The sequence below is a fragment of the Gigantopelta aegis genome, chromosome 14 (assembly GCF_016097555.1).
Source record: "Gigantopelta aegis isolate Gae_Host chromosome 14, Gae_host_genome, whole genome shotgun sequence".
NCBI classification, from domain to species: Eukaryota; Metazoa; Mollusca; class Gastropoda; order Neomphalida; family Peltospiridae; genus Gigantopelta; species Gigantopelta aegis.
Genome location: NC_054712.1, coordinates 2,180,336 through 2,200,484, shown reverse-complemented (window position 1 = coordinate 2,200,484; position 20,149 = coordinate 2,180,336). Strand labels below are relative to the sequence as shown.

Genomic DNA, 20,149 nt, shown 5'->3' with positions numbered 1-20,149 from the left:
TTTCCAGAGTGATAGTATTTTGAATAATTGCCATTCAACTAGTAGTCGCGTGATCGACGACTGACTCTACACAGATAACTGTGAATTTTAATAACAAGATAATTCATTTGTTTTAGTAAATTCGATAAAAACTGCGATATTTTTTCTTTCTATTTTCGATGGCGTATATTATTGACATAATGATATCATTTCTGATAATTCACTTTCTGGTGGTAATCACGTGTTCAGAGTGTGATTCTGCACGGACAAACTGTGGCAGTTTTAAAATGAAAAAGGAAATGCCCAATAGACAAACGTTTGACCAGAAATTACGTAAGGTATATAACCGAGTAAACAGTACCAGCTTGGAGTGTGCTGGAATCTGCTATGGAGACGAACAGTGTAACGGGATGTTGGTCTGTCCGGGCGTCTGTCACCTGTTTGGAGTGTTCAGTGTACACCGGTCTACTACCCCAGGAGCAGACTTTAATAACTGTGACGTGTTTAATATAGTAAGTATTACACCAATGGCGTGTTTAATATAGTAAGTATTACACTAGTGATGTGATTAATATAGTAAGTATTACACAAGTGACGTGTTTAATATAGTAAGTATTAAACCTGTGACGTTTCCAACATAACAAATATTACACTTGTGATGTGTTGAACGTAGTAAGCATTACACCTGTGACGTGTTCAACATAAGTATTACAACTCTGACGTGATTCAGCTTATGTTCAGCTTAATATGTATTACATATGTGACGACTTCAACATATTATTACCCCAACGGTCAATCAAAACGGAGAAAATATTTTCTCAGTGAGAAATATTCTGCATTGGTGTAACGTGGTATATACTATTGGTTGCGTTGACGCTTGCAAACCAGCAAACGTAGTGTAAAGAATTTGCTTTTACGACTCTGTTTCCATTGTTATATTTGTAATAAAATTTTATTTTTAATGCAATTCATTCCAGACATTCTAACAGAATAAACAGAACTTTGACTTTTGAAAATTATTTATAAAATACAATATTATAACTATACTCAGAACAGTCGTTTGTTATATACCGATACATGTACATTTACGTTGATCGAAAATAATAGGTTTTTAGACAGAACAAAATTGCTGGAGTAATAAATAGTAAAACCTCGACAGCAATTAGTATCTAAAGCTCATGACAAGTGAACATTATTACACTCGAAACATAAATTTGAAGATAACTCGTAACTCGACGGTGGGTTAGCCACGGATACGATCCCTATATCACCTGTGACGTTTTCAGCATAATAAATGTTACACCTGTGGCGTGTTCAACATAGTACTCACACAGTCGCATTGTGAAGTCTGAGCTACTCACACACTGCCATTATGTGCCGTCTGAGCTATTCACACAGTCCCATTATGTGACGTCTGAGCTACTCAGTCCTATTATGTGTCGTCTGAGCTATTCACACAGTCCCATTATGTGACGTCTGAGCTACTCTCAGTCCCATTATGTGATGCCTGAGCTATTGACACAGTCCCATTATGTGACATCAGAGCTATTCACACAGTCCCATTATGTGACATCAGAGCTAATCACACAGGTCCATTATGTGACATCAGAGCTAATCACACAGGTCCATTATGTGACGTCTGAAATACTCACACAGTCCCACTATGTGACATCAGAGCTACTCACACAGGTCCACTATGTGACATCAGAGCTACTCACACAGGTCCATTATGTGACATCAGAGTTACTCACACAGGTCCATTATGTAACATCTGAGCTACTCACACAGGTCCATTATGTGACATCAGAGATACACAGGTCCATTATGTGACATCAGAGCTACTCACACAGTTCCATTATGTGACATCAGAGCTACTCACACAGGTCCATTATGTGACATCAGATCTACTCACACAGGTCCATTATGTAACACCTGAGCTACTCACACAGTTCCATTATGTGACATCAGAGATACTCAAACAGGTCCAGTATGTGACATCATAGCTAATAACACCGGTCATTTTCGTGACATCAGATATACTCACACAGGCCCATTATGTGACGTCAGAGCTACTCACACAAGTCCATTATTTGACATCAGAGCTACTCACACAGGTCCATTATGTGACATCAGAGATACTCAAACAGGTCCAGTATGTGACATCATAGCTAATAACACCGGTCATTTTCGTGACATCAGATATACTCACACAGGCCCATTATGTGACATCAGAGCTATGCATACCGGTCCATTATGTGACATCAGAGATATTCACACAGGTCCATTATGTGACATCAGAGATACTCACACAGGTCCATTATGTGACATCAGAGATACTCACACCGGTCCATTATGTGACATCAGAGATACTTACACCGGTCCTTTATTTGACGTCTGAGCTACTCACACATCCCCATTAAGTGACGTCTCAGCTACTCATAGTCCCATTATGTGACATCAGAGCTAATCACACAGGTCCACTATGCGACATCAGAGCTAATCACACAGGTCCATTATGTGACATCAGAGATACTCACACCGGTCCTTTATTTGGCGTCTGAGCTACTCACGCAGGTCCCATTATGTTACGTCTGAACTACTCACAGTCCCATTATGTGACGTATGAACTACGCAGAGTCCCATTAAGTGACGTCTGAACTACTCACAGTCCCATTATGTGACGTCTGAGCTACTCACACAGTCCCATTATGTGACATCAGAGCTACTCACACAGTCCCGTTATGTGACGTCTGACCTACTCACACAGTCCCATTATGAGACGTCTGTCCTACTCACATAGTCCTATTATGTGACGTCAGAGCCACTCGCACAGTCCCATTATGTGACGTCTGAGCTACTCACACAGTCCCATTATGTGGCGTCTGAACTACTCACACAGTCCCATTATGTGACATCTGAGCTACTCAAAGTCCCATTATGTGACGTCTGAACTACTCACACAGTCCCATTAAGTGACGTCTGAGCTACTCACAGTCCCATTATGTGACGTCTGAACTACCCACACAGTCCCATTAAGTGACGTATGAGCTACTGACAGTCCCATTATTTGATGTCTGAGCTACTCACAGTCCCATTATGTGACGTCTGAGCTATTCACACAGTCCCATTATGTGACGTCTGAGCTACTCACACAGTACCATTATGTGACATCAGAGCTACTCACAGAGTACCGTTATGTGACGTCTGACCTACTCACAGTCCCATTATGTGATGTCTGAACTACTCACACAGTCCCATTATGTGACGTCTGAGCTACTCTCAGTCCCATTATGTGATGTCTGAGCTATTCACACAGTCCCATTATGTGACGTCTGAGCTACTCACACAGTCCCATTATGTGACGTCTGAGCTACTCACACAGTCCCATTATGTGACGTCTGAGCTACTCACAGTCCCATTATGTGACGTCTGATCTACTCACACAGTCCCATTATGTGACGTCTGATCTACTCACACAGTCCCATTATGTGACGTCTGATCTACTCACACACTCCCATTATGTGACGTCTGAACTACTCACAACGTCCCATTAAGTGACGTCTGAGCTACTCACAGTCCCATTAAGTGACGTCTGAACTAGTCACAACGTCCCATTATGTGACGTCTGAACTACTCACAACGTCCCATTAAATGACGTCTGAGCTACTCACACAGTCCCATTATGTGACGTCTGAGCTACTCACACACTCCCATTAAGTGACGTCTGAGCTACTCACAGTCCCATTATTTGACGTCTGAACTACTCACACTCCCATTATGTGACGTCTGAATTACTCACAGTCCCATTATGTGACGTATGAACTACTCACACAGGTGAGGATGACCCAAATATCAGCATAGCTTCTCTCTTTCTCTGTCAGTGCCTGGCTGTGGCTCTCGCCTTTTAGTTAATATTTCTCATACATTTTGTTTTATTTGTATTTCAGAATCGATGTAAGAAGAACGGATTCCCAGATGATAGCGGATATTGCAGCTGTACTCGAGGTTACGGAGGACCATTCTGTGAAACTGTTGTTAAGGGTAAGATAGCTACTGTTAAAGAGGAAATATCGCGAAGTGTAATACATAGAGGATATTTCATGTTTTTTGTCAAATATGATTTATATCTCATGGAGTGAAGTTTGCAATCATATCTCACGAGTCGCGCTTGCGTGATGAGTGTGATATGATTGCAAACATCACGAGATGAGATGTAAATCATATTTGACAAAAAACATGAAATTTTCTATTTATTATATAACTTTTAGCAATTTACCTTTATTTTTAAAATGCCAGCAGCAAAATAGTTCCGGCTTTCTTACAGTGAAGATAACAGTTTCTACAGCGACGATAAGACAGTTTAGAGTGAAATAGTGAAAGTTTCATGCTAAAATGTGTTATCGTCACTCAGTGGCTAATAACACTTTTATTTCGCTGATATTTTAAGATATTTCACTATATGTTATATAATAAACATGTATATTGCGATAAAGGGTATGTATCACAAAATGATATGCATTGCGTATCTCGTAAATGTTGTGTATCAAAAAATGTAATACCCGTGTGTATTCCGGTAACGTGTATATATCGCAAAATGTATATTCCTGTAATAGTCGACCATCCAAACACATCAAAGTCTTTTACAAAAAAACACGAAAAAAACTCCACGAAAACCCCCCCAAAACAACCCAACCATGATGACATTTTAATGTTAAAACCAGTCTTCCAGGCTAAATATATTATACAAAGCTTACTGACAGCATAGGAGTGGCTGATATTCGCGAAAACTAAAAAGGTTTAAATAAAAGTTATAAGGTATTCAGTACACCTGAAGAGAAATTTGTAAAGCTGACGTGAAGTATCTTGTCTATAATACGCATGTGTCAAACGATTTCCGAAAAATAGTGGGGAGATCGATAACGAAAAGTAACTAGATAGACCAAAAAAAAAAAGAGCTGATAAATGTTTGATTCATAATATACACAAAAAATACAAGATTGTTTCAATGATTAATGTCAATAACGTATACTGGGACACAACATTAATTCATGTTCATCTTGATACAATTCTTTATTTTGAATTAGATTGACTGTAATAAACGTAAACACATTTGTTAAGTAAATAGTCTATATAAACAAATTTACATTGTGTAAAGAGCCAAAATAAACAATGGTATGAGACCTAAACCATTGCCTTTTTTAATAAACCTTGTCAATAAAGTTTTTAATATCAAGATTTCTATTTAATTATTCTAAAATGTCTTTGTAACGAAATATAAACATACATGTATTTAGTCTTATTTTTTGTACAAATCATAACATTACAAACTGTCGACACTGTACAAGCTTTTTCAGTCATACTCGTCTGTGCTATAAATAGTACAATGCAAGCACATGTTGTTGTTTTTTAAAACAAATACCTTAACTTATAAAATTGTGATACTTTGTTTACGCTGCATCAATATTAATTAATACTCGGTGAATCAGTGAGATGTTATCTAATGTTATGCATACCGTTTGTATGTCCCCCAAAGCTTCAAATATTAATTAATACTCGGTGAATCAGCGAGATGTTATCTAATGTTATGCATACCGTTCGTATGTCCCCCAAACCTTCAAACAGTTCCACTTCCACTGGTGTCAAAGCAATTTGTCTTAATCTTATAATGCACGAGGTGACTGATGTGACGTCACACATTATGCATATTCATAACCACCCAAAGACGTTACTAAACTAAGTCTATAATCATAACATCCCGGCACTCCAATTGTTATGAGCTTAATGGTTAGGCCATCGGTCTACAGGCTGGTAGGTACTGGGTTCAGATCCCAGTTGAGGCATGGGATGTATAATCCAGATACCGACTCCAAACCCTGAGTGAGTGCTTCACAAGGCTCAGTGGGTAGGTGTAAACCACTTGCACCGACCAGTGATCCTTAACTGGTTTAACAAAGGCCATCGTTTGTGCTATCCTGCCTGTGACCCCTTGCTGCCTGTCGTAAAAGAGTAGCCTATGTGGCGACAGCCGGTTTCCTCTAAAAAACAGTGTCAGAATGACTATATGTCTGACGTCCAATAGCCGATGATAAGATTAAAAAAAAAATCAATGTGCCCTAGTGGCGTCGTTAAATAAAACAAACTTTACTTTTTTTAATAATTATCTGATTTTTTTCTATATTTTTGGCAATTACATTGTCTAATTTCACATCTATTTCACTTTCTTGATTCTCAATCCCACTAATAACGCACTCTGCAAGCTTAACTACATGCATGTGGTAATCTGCTTTTGAATGAACAGAAGCCTTCTCATTCATTTTATACCATTTGGTAAACGGCCTGTTAACAACAATCCCACGGTCTCCATTTTGTCTGTTTAGAAATCTAACGTAGGACTATATAACAGCCATTTATGCAAGTTCAACCACTGCAACTTAAACGATCGATTACAACCTCCAACAAATGTTGCTGGAAAAACATTGTACTGTTTGGCTGAAAGTTGTGCTTCCCATGCTATTCAATAAAGTTTTTACATCATCTATAGAGATAGTATCGTTAATGAGCTTTCCTATATCATCGATCATTTGGTCTGTGGGTGTATTTGAACATTCTGCTTTATCTTCAGATTTTGAGTCTTCACTACATTTTTCCGGTTCAGTTCGACGCTGTTTAAAAGTAATGTATTTTTCTACTGATTCGTCAGAAACTAAAAATAATTTACCAAACTGATGCATAATCTGTATAAAAGAATGTGTTGGTTCACACATAGTTAATACTTAATTAATTAACTGATTCAGTCATTTTGTATGGGTGGAGTTAAGGCAATCATCACGATCTAATTTTAGAACAATAAATATATCTTATGTTCATGATCGGGATGTAGCTCAGTGCAAGAGTGAGGCATAGGCGTACGGGATGTGGGATTAACTGCCCCCCCCCCCCCCCCCACACACACCAAACCTGGAACAAATCTTCTCATTCGGGCAAAAACGATGGAGATGTTCGGGCAAAATAAGCTAGACTGAAAACTGTTCACCATGTATTTCAGTCATTCTACTCACAATATGAGGGTGTGTGTATGGTGGTGGTGGGGGCTGAACATGACCCCTAAACAAAAGCGATATGAGAGTTCCCCTGTTCCAATGGAGTGCCACCCACCCCAATCGTCGGTTGATGTGATAGAGTTATCTTGCCCTGTCCTGAGTACGCGTATATGTATCTTAGCCGCTAAAACCTGCCATTACAGGCCCGCAGCCAATGGGGAGGGGGTGTCGCTGACTTTTTAATTAACAACACTTAAAATAGTCAAAAAGCATTGTTTAAAAAATACAACTTGCAAAGCCCAGATGACAGAGAATCACGTTATAGCCCACTCGTGCAGGGCAAGTTATGCCCCACCATAACCCTAAACAACCCTCTACTTTTACAATCCTGGCTGCGGGTCTGCATTGTATTATAAAAAATTGAAAATCACTTCCACATAATTATATATCTGTATTGTATGATGATTCATGCAATTGCATATTAAACTATATATTATTTTATTGTTCTAACTGCTTAATGATAATATTTGTTTCAAATGTTTCTGCTGAATATTACAGTCTTTTTTGACTCAGCAGAGTTGGTTACTGGAGTTTTATTATTATTGAAAACCTACCTGTGCACGATTATGGGCCAGATACGATTGAGCAGTGTCGCACTCGTATCATAGAGCGATCGTACTCCAATATAACCATCGCTCAAAATATGGATACGATTATTGACAGATTTGGCAGAAGTAAGGGGTGAGACGCATATTTGTTTCTAAGACCAGCATATAAGTGAACAGAACTAGTTACACTGTGAAACAATACATTTCTATTTTGTACTTTAATACTTGTTAATTGTAATCCATGTAAAATGCGTAGTGGTTCGTTTGCAACCCTATATATCTGTTTGGTAGTGCTTAATGCAAATGTGAATAAACGTTATCGAGATCGGGCATATTTTAAAAAACCTCTAAATTCCGGCAAAAATCAGCCTGCCCCCCCCCCCCCCCCCCCCGAAACATTGGAGCCCGTACGCCTGAGAGGGGCTGTATGATGAGTATTAACAGACAAGGATTCATAGTTTGTGAAAACAGGAATCTAGAAAAATAACAATTGAATCACTAAACGCGTGCGTGGTAAAAAAAAAAAAAAGAAAAAAAAAAGTGTGTTTAAATTTTGGTATTGGGCATAGCTTTCGTTTACTATTTGGTGTATTTACGGTACCGGTACAAATCACATGCCAGACACAGTTTGAGTTGAGAACGCATTCGACAGTGTCAGCTGGTAAATAAATTCATCTCTAAACAACATCAGGGCCGTACCCTCCGGGGGGGCAGGGGGGGCAGCTGCCCCCCCCCCCTGAGAATCTTGTGCTTTTTTTTTTTTTATATATCTCCAGTAATAGCATAGAAATGTTTAATCTTTATAGTATTTTAAAAATTATTTATAAAATTTAGTGCCCCCCCCATGGATTTTGGTCAGGGTACGGCCCTGAACATTCAATATAAAGAGCAATTCGCCGAACGCAACAAAAAGCAGAAAGAATGTTTTAATTAAACGACGCACTCAGCACATTTTAATTACGGTTATATGGCGTCAGACATATGGTTAAGGACCACACAGATATTGAGAGAGGAAACCAACTGTCGCCACTTCATGGGCTATTCTTTCCGATTAGCAGCAAGGGATCTTTTATATGCACCATCCCACAGACAGGATAGCACATACCACGGCCTTTGATATACCAGTCGTGGTGCACTGGCTGTGACGAGAAATAGCCCAATGGGCCCACCGACGGTGATCGATCCGAGACCGACCGCGCATCGAGCGAGCGCTGTACTACTGGGCTACGTCCCGTCCGCTGAACGCAACAAAGTCAATAGTCATATTTAACTGACACTTTTATTATGTTTTTCGGTTGATGGTAGTTGATCAAGATAATTCGTAAACGTATTTATTTTATTGACCAATTATATTATACCTGTTTTCTTTTTCGTAAGAAAAGCGTCCATCGTTTGCTAGTTCTTAGCTGCACGTTTTGTCTTCGCTTTCTTTGCTCAGGTCGTCCCGTGATAGTCGTAGTTTGTGAGTCGACAAAATAGCTCGCAACAATTACTTGCATGATAGACTGGTTCTTCCATTGAATATACCCATAACGACGCCTTGTATTATCATTCGTGTAACACATGTACCATTTTAGGCCAAAAAGTATTTACGGAAATTCTTTAACGCTGAAATTAATATTTGAGCTTCTACAGAGACGAGCCAAATAATATCAAGAGGGCGGGCTTCCAATAATAGTTTCGAATAAGCTAGCATTTAATACAGTCATTTGTTAGGGTAAACGATAAAATACTTATAATAGGAAATAAAAAGCATTATACATTTTTTAGGCGGAACTCCAATTCTCGCGGGGGTGGGGTGGTGTGGTGCGTTCGCATCCGTCACACACCCTCCCCCGGCTACGGGCCTGCACTGTCCAGACAACAATGTCACTGAAAGTATACTGAAGTTCTTTGAAAATAATTTGACGAGACAACAATGAATTTTACCATGTTCATTCACTAAAAGTAAGGACTAAGCGTTCACAGCTGTTGTATTACGTTCATAGGTGTTATATTACGTTCATAGGTGTTATATTACGTCCATAGGTGCTATATTACGTTCACAGGTGCTATATTACGTTCATAGGTGTTATATTACGTTCATAGGTGCTATATTACGTTCATAGGTGCTATATTACGTTCATAGGTGTTATATTACGTTCATAGGTGTTATATTGCGTTCACGGGTGTTCTGTTGCGTTCACAGGTATTTATGGCGATCACAGGTGTTCTATTGCGCTCACGGGTGTTCTGTTGCGTTCACAGGTGTTTATTGCGTTCTCAAGGTTTGCATTTCGCTCACAGGTGTTCTATTGCGTTCACGGGTGTTCTATTGCGTTCACAGGTGTTCTATTGCGTTCACCTTTTGTAAATATATATATATTAAAAGTGGTATATATATTGTGATGACTATATGTCACAAAGCGGGATATATTCTGGTGAGGGTGTGTTACAAAAAAGGGATACAATCTGGTATAGGTATATGTCACACAGATGGATATATTCTGGTATAGGTATATGTCACAAAGATGGATATATTCTGATGAGGTTATATGTCACACAGAGGGATATATTCTGGTGAGGTTATATCTCACAAAGATGGATATATTCTGATGAGGTTATGTCACAAAGAGGGATATATTCTGGTATAGGTGTATGTCACTAAGAGGGATATATTCTGGTATAGGTGTATGTCACAAAGAGGGATATATTCTGGTATAGGTGTATGTCACAAAGAGGGATATATTCTGGTATAGGTGTATGTCACTAAGAGGGATATATTCTGGTATAGGTGTATGTCACTAAGAGGGATATATTCTGGTATAGGTGTATGTCACTAAGAGGGATATATTCTGGTATAGTATATGTCACAAAGAGGGATATATTCTGGTATAGGTATATGTTACAAAGAGGGATATATTCTGGTATAGGTATATGCCACAAAGAGGGATATATTCTGGTATAGGTATATGTCACTAAGAGGGATATATTCTGGTATAGGTATATGTCACAAAGAGGGATATATTCTGGTATAGGTATATGTCACTAAGAGGGATATATTCTGGTATAGGTATATGTCACAAAGAAGGATATAGGTATATGTCACAAAGAGGGATATATTCTGGTATAGGTATATGTCACTAAGAGGGATATATTCTGGTATAGGTATATGTCACACAGAAGGATATATTCTGATGAGGTTATATGTCACAGCGAGGGATATATTCAGGTGAGGTTATATGTTACAAAGAGGGATATATTCCGATGAGGTTATATGTCACAAAGAGGGATATATTCTGGTGAGGAGGTATATGCCACAAAGAGGGATATATTCTGGTGAGGATATATGTCACAAAGAGGGATATATTCTGACGAGGTTATATGTCACAAAGAGGGATATATTCTGGTGAGGGGGTATATGCCACAAAGAGGGATATATTCTGGTGAGGATATATGTCACAAAGAGGGATATATTCTGACGAGGTTATATGTCACAAAGAGGGATATATTCAGGTGAGGGTATATGTCACAAAGAAGGATATATGCTGGTGAGGGTATATGTAACAAAGAGGGATATATTCTGGTGAGGATATATGTCACAAAGAGGGATATATTCTGACGAGGTTATATGTCACAAAGAGGGATATATTCTGGTGAGGGGGTATATGCCACAAAGAGGGATATATTCTGGTGAGGGGGTATATGCCACAAAGAGGGATATATTCTGGTGAGGATATATGTCACAAAGAGGGATATATTCTGACGAGGTTATATGTAACAAAGAGGGATATATTCAGGTGAGGGTATATGTCACAAAGAGGGATATATTCTGGTGAGGGTATATGACAAAGAGAGGGATATATTCTGGTGATGGCATATGTCACAGACAGAGATATATTATGGTAAGAGTATATGTCACAAAGAGGAATATATTCTAGTGATGGTATATATCTCAAAGAGGTATACATTCTGGTGAAGTTATTTGTCACAAAGAGGAATATATTCTGGTAAGGGTATATGTCACAGATAGGGCTATATTATGGTAAGGTTATATGTCACAGATAGGGATATATTATGGTACGGGTATATGTCACAGATAGGGATATATTATGGTAAGGTTATATGTCACAGATAGGGATATATTATGGTAAGGGTATATGTCACAGATAGGGATATATTATGGTAAGGTTATATGTCACAAAGAGGAATATATTATGGTGAGGGTATGACAGAGAGAGAGAGAGAGAGAGGGATATATTCTGGTGAGAGGAATTGTCACAAAGAGGGAAATATTATGGGAACTATATAGAGGATAATAAACGAGTTACCAATTATTATCAAATTTATGTCCCTCGTGAATTAATTTTCACTTGTGAAAATTATTTAACTCGGGACATACATTTGATAATAACTGGTACCGAGTTTGTTATTCTATTGATTACCCCAGCTATTTGGTTTTTTAAAGCCTTTATTTTCGGTATAGCCTACATTGGCTACACGTCCATGTATATAGAAACGACGTAAACAACTTCACTGTTCTGGGTATTGCTTTAACTTTGTATTTTATTCACGGTTCACAGATAATTTTCAAAACCAAAAGTTCTATATATTCTGTAAACAAACAAAAAATCTATAATGAATTACATTAAACAACCATTTTATTACAAGTTTAACAATGAAACCAGAAAGACGTAAACGCAAACGCTTTAAATTACGTGACGTCATTGTTTGTGCTTTGCCAATTCGTGATGACGTCATATTTAATACTGACAAGCTGATTGGTTTGTTGGCGTCAAATCGTCCAATAGTAGAGTACGCTAAACCAATGCATGATAATTTCTTAGTGACAAATGTTTATTTTGATTTCCCCCGTTATGAGTGCCTGCTGGGGTAATAAATAAGTATTATGAACGTTGGTTCAGACAAGAGAACCCAGCGCATATAGTAGCGTTATTAGCCACATAATTGTAGTTAAAGAATGTATAAATATATTAATGAATGAATGAATGAACGGCCGACAAAATGAGTGAATGAATGTTTGAATGAATGAACGATAATATGAATGAATGGCCGATAAAATGAGTGAATGAATGTATGAATGAATGAATGAATGATAAAATTAATTAATGCCCAATAAAATGAATGTACGAATGGATAAATAAATTGTGTCTAAATTTAAATTGATCTTAAATCCAACTTTGTTCTATTGTATGGTGATGGTATATGTCACAAATACGGATATATTCTGGTAAGGGTATATGTCACAGAGAGGAATACATTTTGGTAAAGGTATAGGGGGCCTATGTGACGTCACAACGAGGGATACATTCTGGTGATGGTTTATATTACAAACATGATTATATTCTGGTGAGGGTATATGTCACAAAAAGGAATATATTATTATGAGGGTATATGCCACAGTGAGGAATATATTATGGTGAGGGAATACGGCACAAAGTGGAATATATTATGGTGAGGGTATACGGCACAAAGAGGAATATATTATGGTGAGGGAATACGGCACAAAGTGGAATATATTATGGTGAGGGAATACGGCACAAAGAGGAATATATTATGGTGAGGGTATACGGCACAAAGAGGAATATATTATGGTGAAGGTATACGGCACAAAGTGGAATATATTATGGTGAGGGAATACGGCACAAAGAGGAATATATTATGGTGAGGGTATATGTCTCAAAGAGGGATGTATTCTTTTGACGGTATATGTCACAGAGAGGGATATATCCTGGTGAATGTATATGTCACAAAGAGGAATATGTTCTGGTGAGTGTATACGTCACAAAGAGGAATTTGTTCTGGTGAGTGTATATGTCACAAAGAGGGATATGCTCTGGTGAGTGTGTATGACACAGAGAGGAATATGTTCTAGTGAGGGTATATGTCACAAAGAGGAATATATTCTGGTGAATGTGTATGCCACAGAGAGAGAGAGGAATATGTTCTGGTGAGTGTATATGTCACATAGGAATATGTTCTAGTGAGGGTATATGTCACAGAGAGGAATATGTTCTGGTGAGTGTGTTTGACAGAGAGAGAGAGAGAGAGAGAGAGAGAGAGAGAGAGAGAGAGAGAGAGAGAGAGAGAGGAATATGTTCTGGTGAGTATATGTCACAGAGGAATATGTTCTGGTGAGGGTATATGTCACAAAGTGGAATATGTTCTGGTGAGGGTATATATCACAGAGAGGAATATGCTCTGGTGAGTGTATATGTTACAGAGAGGAATATGTTCTGGTGAGTGTATATGTCACAGAGAGGAATATGTTCTGGTGAGTGTATATGTCACAGAGAGGAATATGTTCTGGCGAGTGTATATGTCACAGAGAGGAATATGTTCTGGCGAGTGTATATGTCACAGAGAGGAATATGTTCTGGTGAGGGTATATGTCACACAGAGGAATATGTTCTGGTGAGGGTATATGTTACAAAATGGAATATGTTCTGGTGAGTGTATATGTTACAAAATGGAATATGTTCTGGTGAGGGTATATGTCACAAAGTGGAATATGTTCTGGTGAGGGTATATGTCACAAAGAGGAATATGTTCTGGTGAGTGTATATGTCACAGAGAGGAATATGTTCTGGTGAGGGTATATGTCACAAAATTGAATATGTTCTGGTGAGGGTATATGTCACAAAGAGGAATATGTTCTGGTGAGGGTATATGTCACAGAGAGGAATATGTTCTGGTGAGGATATATGACAGAGAGAGAGAGAGAGGGATATATTCTGGTGAGAGGAAAAGAGGGAAATATTGTGGGAACTATATATTTATTATGAAACATTGGTTCAGAGAAGAGAACACAACACATATAGTAGCCTTATTAGCCAGGTAACTGTAGTTAAATAATGTATCAATATATCAATGAATGATTGGATAAATGGCCAATAAAATGTGTGAATGAGTGAATGAGTGAATGAATGTGAATGAATGATAACATGAATGAATGATAACATGAATGAATGGATGATAAAATGAATGCATGCCCAATAAAATGAATGAACGAATGAATATAAAACGTTCTTGTATGATTAACGTTTTATCTAAATTGCAATTGGTTTTAAACTTTGTCCTATTGGTGTATGTGTAGTGTTACAATGCCTTCTGGAACAGCATAACGATGTCAATAAAGATTAATGAAATAAAATATATGTATATTTCAGATTCCTGCTACAACCAGTGGCACGTGATATACGATAGCGAAACTGCCCAAAGTCTTGATCCGTTTGAACGGGCTGCCAGTAAACCCCATGGATTAAAAATAAAATACATAACTGAAGGAAAGAAAATCCGTGGAGCGTCTTCATTGTATATTAGGAATTCTACAATTGTGGTTCAGTCTCCATTTGGACTCAGCAAGTCGTCATGGAACTCGTTTAACGTCACGCCCAAAAGACTCTTTGAACTTACCACGAATGGAAGGATGCACAGTGTGTTGTCTGTTAACATAGTCGGAACCCCAGCACTGACGTCTACATCTGCATCTACAATTAACGCTACATGGTTGATCAAAGACTTCACAGATGGGGAGTCCATGCCTTGAAAATGACAACAAGGGGGCGTCTGTAGCTGGTGATATTGACCTATTGCTCTCAAAAATTAAAGGTGGATCAGCCATACCATCATTTAATACACTGTTTATAAAAACAGATCTACAACGGGTAGTTGAAGAAAGGCATTTTAGTGTAAACCAGGATCACCCTAAAAAATCATACTGGTTTTTAGCCAGATATTCTAGTGCTGGTTCTCTCAACGTTCTTCGCTGGTTGGTTGGACCAGGAAGCCTGGCTAGTTCAAGCAATATTCCACAGCCTTACACATGGTGTATTGATGATTGCTGGGTAAAGATATTCAGTGCAGATCAGTTTGGCCTAAGACTCCACGGCTCTACCACTCAGTTAGCCCAAGCTCTACTCGGTGGTCACCAGCTGAGTCTACACAGCAGACGTGGCTTCAAGTACCAAAGCTGTCTACATTCATGGTCAGACCATCTCAGCATGGTTAAGGAAGATCGTATCTTCAAATGGTCAGGTCCAGACTCGCAGATACACACTCGAAACGGACTCGATACTAGAAGAGTTGCAGGAACAACAGGACATAGACTGGTTTGTGGACACACGTGAATGGATCAAGGTTCTATCTGTGGCACGTGGCGGACAGGATCTGAGTGGATCACTTGCAGATCTGCGTGAGAAGGTGCTGGCGGGAGCGTCAGCCCGTATTGTTGTGGAATACACTGACGGAATATGCCAAATAGTGGAGGCGAATCACCTCGAAGTGTCGTCTGCTGGCCACGTGGCTGCTGAAATCATCTACCACGCCAGCACCCAGTTTGGAGAGAATTACAACATCACGTTTACAGCTGCATCGTCTCACCATCTCTGGTCCACTATCTTAACAACAGAGGGCGACTTTAACAAGTATCTGTGCACGTACAAGAGGACTGGCGGCCATCATGAAACCCTGTCATCTACTGTCGACAAATACTCCTGGTTTGTTCAGGTGTAATTTGTTTACTTACAGAAATCTATGACTTACATGTTTTTAAAAGAGAACATCTCTGAGATAACACTAAAAGATGCTGTTAACATTGAAAATTAGGAATAATTTAAACTTTCTTGTTGACAGTGCTGTATTATATGTGTATGTATATATATATATATATATATACATATATATATATATATATATATATATATATATATATACACACACAAACTGGAGAAATGGAACATGTTAAAATGTATACTGATGGAAAAAAGAAGCGCAAGATTTCTTTTCGGTGAGAAAAATATTTCAATTGTTTTATTGATGATTATTTCATTGTTTGGATTTTTAGGTTATGTCTTCATTACTTAATAAATTTTGACAAGTTTTGTTGTGTTATCACAGAAGGTGTTTGTATGGATAACGTTGAAATGTGGGTATTCTACGCCATTTCTTGATCCAAATCGATAGTGTGTGTGCCCACCTGGGGCCCCAGTCTCTAATTTAACTCTCTTTTCCATTGACCCAATCAAGTTGTTTATGGTCCTTTGTAGGATATTATTCCAGTCACGAAGAAGGGCCTGTGTGAGCTGAGTGACGTTGTTTAGGATGTTAACGCGCTTCCTGACCCTCCTGTCCAGCTCGTCCCACAAATGTTCAATCGGGTTCAAATCTGGACTGTAGGGTGGGCAATCGAGCACTGGGACAACCATTTGGTAGCCAGCTTCTGTGTCTAAAATACAACTGTTTTTCTAAATCTGATGCAAGACAGCTTTAGTTTGATCATACTGTAGTCCAGTGATAACATTAAACTTACATGTTGTTAACCAGTATGAACGTGTCACGTCACCACAATAAAGTACAGTACAGGTGCGTTTCGCATAGAGTCGTTTTAAGATGTTTCTAATTAATAAACATTTGTAACAACTAAAATTACATACACAATACACATTCTTGATTAGAAAAGCAAAGTCTGAATATTCAGTATTTCAACTCCCAATAGTTTGGTAGGTATGAACAAATATGTATTAAGAAATAAAAAGAAGCTTGACCTGTCAAAAACGGGCACTGGCAGCGCTCGTGATTCTTTATCGACGGTAAGCCGCAACTGACAATCTGGAACAAAACTTCTATGAATTCAGGTGTGCAATGTGTATTGCCATGGACATCACTTGGCTGGGGATGTCGGGACATGCCCCCCCCCCCCCCCCCCCTCCACAAAGGGCGAGACGTAGCCCAGTGGTAAAGCGCTCGCTTGATGCGCGGTCGGTCTGGGATCGATCGCCGTCAGTCGGTCCATTAGGCTATTTCTCGCTCCAGTCAGTGCACCACGACTGGTATATCAAAGGCCGTGGTAAGTTATCAAAATTTCCATACCCAATCAAGAAAAAAAATGTTTTCCTATGTGTGGGTTGATAAAAGAGTGTATACTTTAATTTCACTGACATACGAATACAGGAGGATTTATATTTTTCTTTATGTAGACTTAATCAACTTATATGTTATTATATATTGTATTTTAAAACTTTTTTCTGAATCATCAATGCAACCTCGTGTATCTAATACCATCAAAATAGAACATTTCTCTAAAAGGGGGTACTTGCTAACTGCTTGGTTGAAATGTAGAATATGTTGCTGGAAGATCTGGTGATGCTATTAGTTCCTGGTATGCATCTGATTTCAAATTCATGCAAGACAAGACAAGACAAGACAAGACAAGACACTTTTATTCAGTATATAGGCCATGGGCCCATAATACAGTGAGAAATTGTTATACATGTTTGCGCATGTGTAGTGTTTGAACAGTATACTATACATGTAGGTATATACCGTATTTATATATTTAAGTATTTCTAAGTTTTTGCACTTTATAAAGGTAAAGACATACATTGAATAATAGATCCAAATTTTCTGATTTCATAATATCTATAAAAGTTTGCAATGATTTTTTATAAATTTAGAAATATGGTGTTCTCTTAGTACATTATAATGCTTACATACAAGCAGAATATGGAGTTCATCCTCAATATATGTTGATCCATGATCTAGGCAATATGGACAGTCTTTCAGTGTAGGCTATGTTGTTATATCTTCCTTGGTCAACAGCAAGTCTGAAGTTACTACATCTAAATCTTGTATATACAGTCGAACTTGTATATAACAACCATTCAAGGGACCAACAGAAAGTGACCGTTAAGGACAGGTGGCCTTTATATAGAGGTCTCAAAATATTAAATCGAAACCCTAACATATTTCACTATAAAATCTCATTATTAACTGTTGACTTCCTGGTAACTTCTACTCGTTGTTCTAAAGTTAAAGCAGAACGATTTTTTGGTGGCATTTTGTTTGACAGTTGGTTCATAAATAAATAACACAAAACTGAAATTTACTTTTGTTTAATTGGAATTTATTACTCAAGTGACATGTTTAACCCATTATTAGTTTTATGTTACCGCTAATCCATTGGTACGGTACTTGCATTGGGATTACATCGTGAACCATAACAAAACAATTTTGGTACACAAATTAAGGTCGCGATTTACTAAAGTATACCGGCTTAACTAAATTCATTAATGTTTGCTGCTTGGTGCAAACTGCTTGTGAACAACAATCATGCCTGGTTGACAGTAGGGACTACTCAGGCACCTTGATTATAATTGCCTTTGATAATACCGCAACAATCAGATACTGTAATACATTCTGCTTTCATAGGCTACAGCCAATGAGAAGTCGCCTTGTTATTGAGTAACGATTCGAGCTGAACTAGCGAATGCAAAGTATACAACCGCCGGAACCGAACAGCTGTTGACATTTACCAAATTAACAAAAGGATTAAAATAATGCTTAGCATTAGTAAACGTATATTTGTTTATGACAATAACATCATATGATAACATCAAAATAAGTTTGTTCTTTGTCGAGTCGAATCAAATCTCCAAACTTTCCTGTCACGTGACACAACAATGGCGGCATTGCAGAAAACAATAGGATTTACTGGGAACTAAATCGCTGTACGATCATATGTGGCGGGAAGAATATGATTTTTTTTTTCAAATGTGTTGGCCGGTAATGCAGGTTCAGACCTTATTTTTGCTAAAAAATAGTGGCCGCTGGCCGCATTGACAGGTGGCCGTTCTATAGAGGCCAAATAAAGAAAGAAATGCGTTTTTAAAAGAAATGTATGATTTACATTATCAAAAGCCTTGGAAAAATCTAGAAAAAGACAATAAAATCGACCTCTTTTTTTTCCAGGCATATTTTTTAACAAGAGCTTGCAGTGAAAAAATATGATCAGTAGTAGAATAATCTGGTCTGAAGCCTGCTTGATATTTGTCAATAATAATAATGTTATCACACCATTCTTGGAGCCTTGTATTAAGAATGGAAGTAAACACCTTACATATGGTATCAATTAATGATATACCTCTATAATTGTTGACATCCTCTTTATTACCCGATTTGAATAAAGGACATATAATACTTTTCCCCCATATATCTGGGAAAATACCACTGTCAAGTATATTATTAAATAAACTGAGCAATACAGGAAGAATAAGGTTTTGTGAAGCCTTTAAAAACTCTGAAGCAATACCATCTGGCCCTGGTGATTTGTTATTTGCTAAACCTTGTATATGACTTGTAATTTCTTCTTCTGTAATTGGGAGATTTATTGACAAATTATCACTATTTACAGTATAACCATTATAATTATTATTATTCATAGACAATTCATTTCTAAAAAGAAGGGAAGAGAAGTGCTCAATCCATTGTACAGAACTAATTTCTTGTGATATATTAGAATACTGTTTTCCTTGTTTAATCAGTTTCCAAAAGAGTTTGGGACTGTTTCTTGCATTTATCAAATTTTCTCTCTGTTCAATAAAATAAGCATTTCTCTTCCTATTAAAAGTATTTTAAAATTCTTTTCTAAAAATTTTAAAAACAGAGAAATTTAAACCACTATTTGTGATTGACGGTTTTCGGTTAGCTAATTATTCCACTTTCCCTGTTCATTTTTTTTTTTTT

At 37.8% G+C, this 20,149-nt stretch overlaps 1 protein-coding gene across 1 annotated transcript; it reads left to right on the top strand.

The window, feature by feature from the left end:
- Window positions 1–179: 179 nt before the first annotated feature.
- On the top strand, window positions 180–16,300 carry LOC121388382. The gene is made up of 3 exons (XM_041519685.1): window positions 180–491; window positions 3,888–4,020; window positions 14,797–16,300. Exons 1-3 carry the CDS (start codon window positions 180–182, stop codon window positions 15,174–15,176), a joined length of 825 nt encoding a protein of 274 aa, XP_041375619.1. The 3' UTR covers window positions 15,177–16,300.
- The last annotated feature ends 3,849 nt before the right edge of the window (window positions 16,301–20,149 follow it).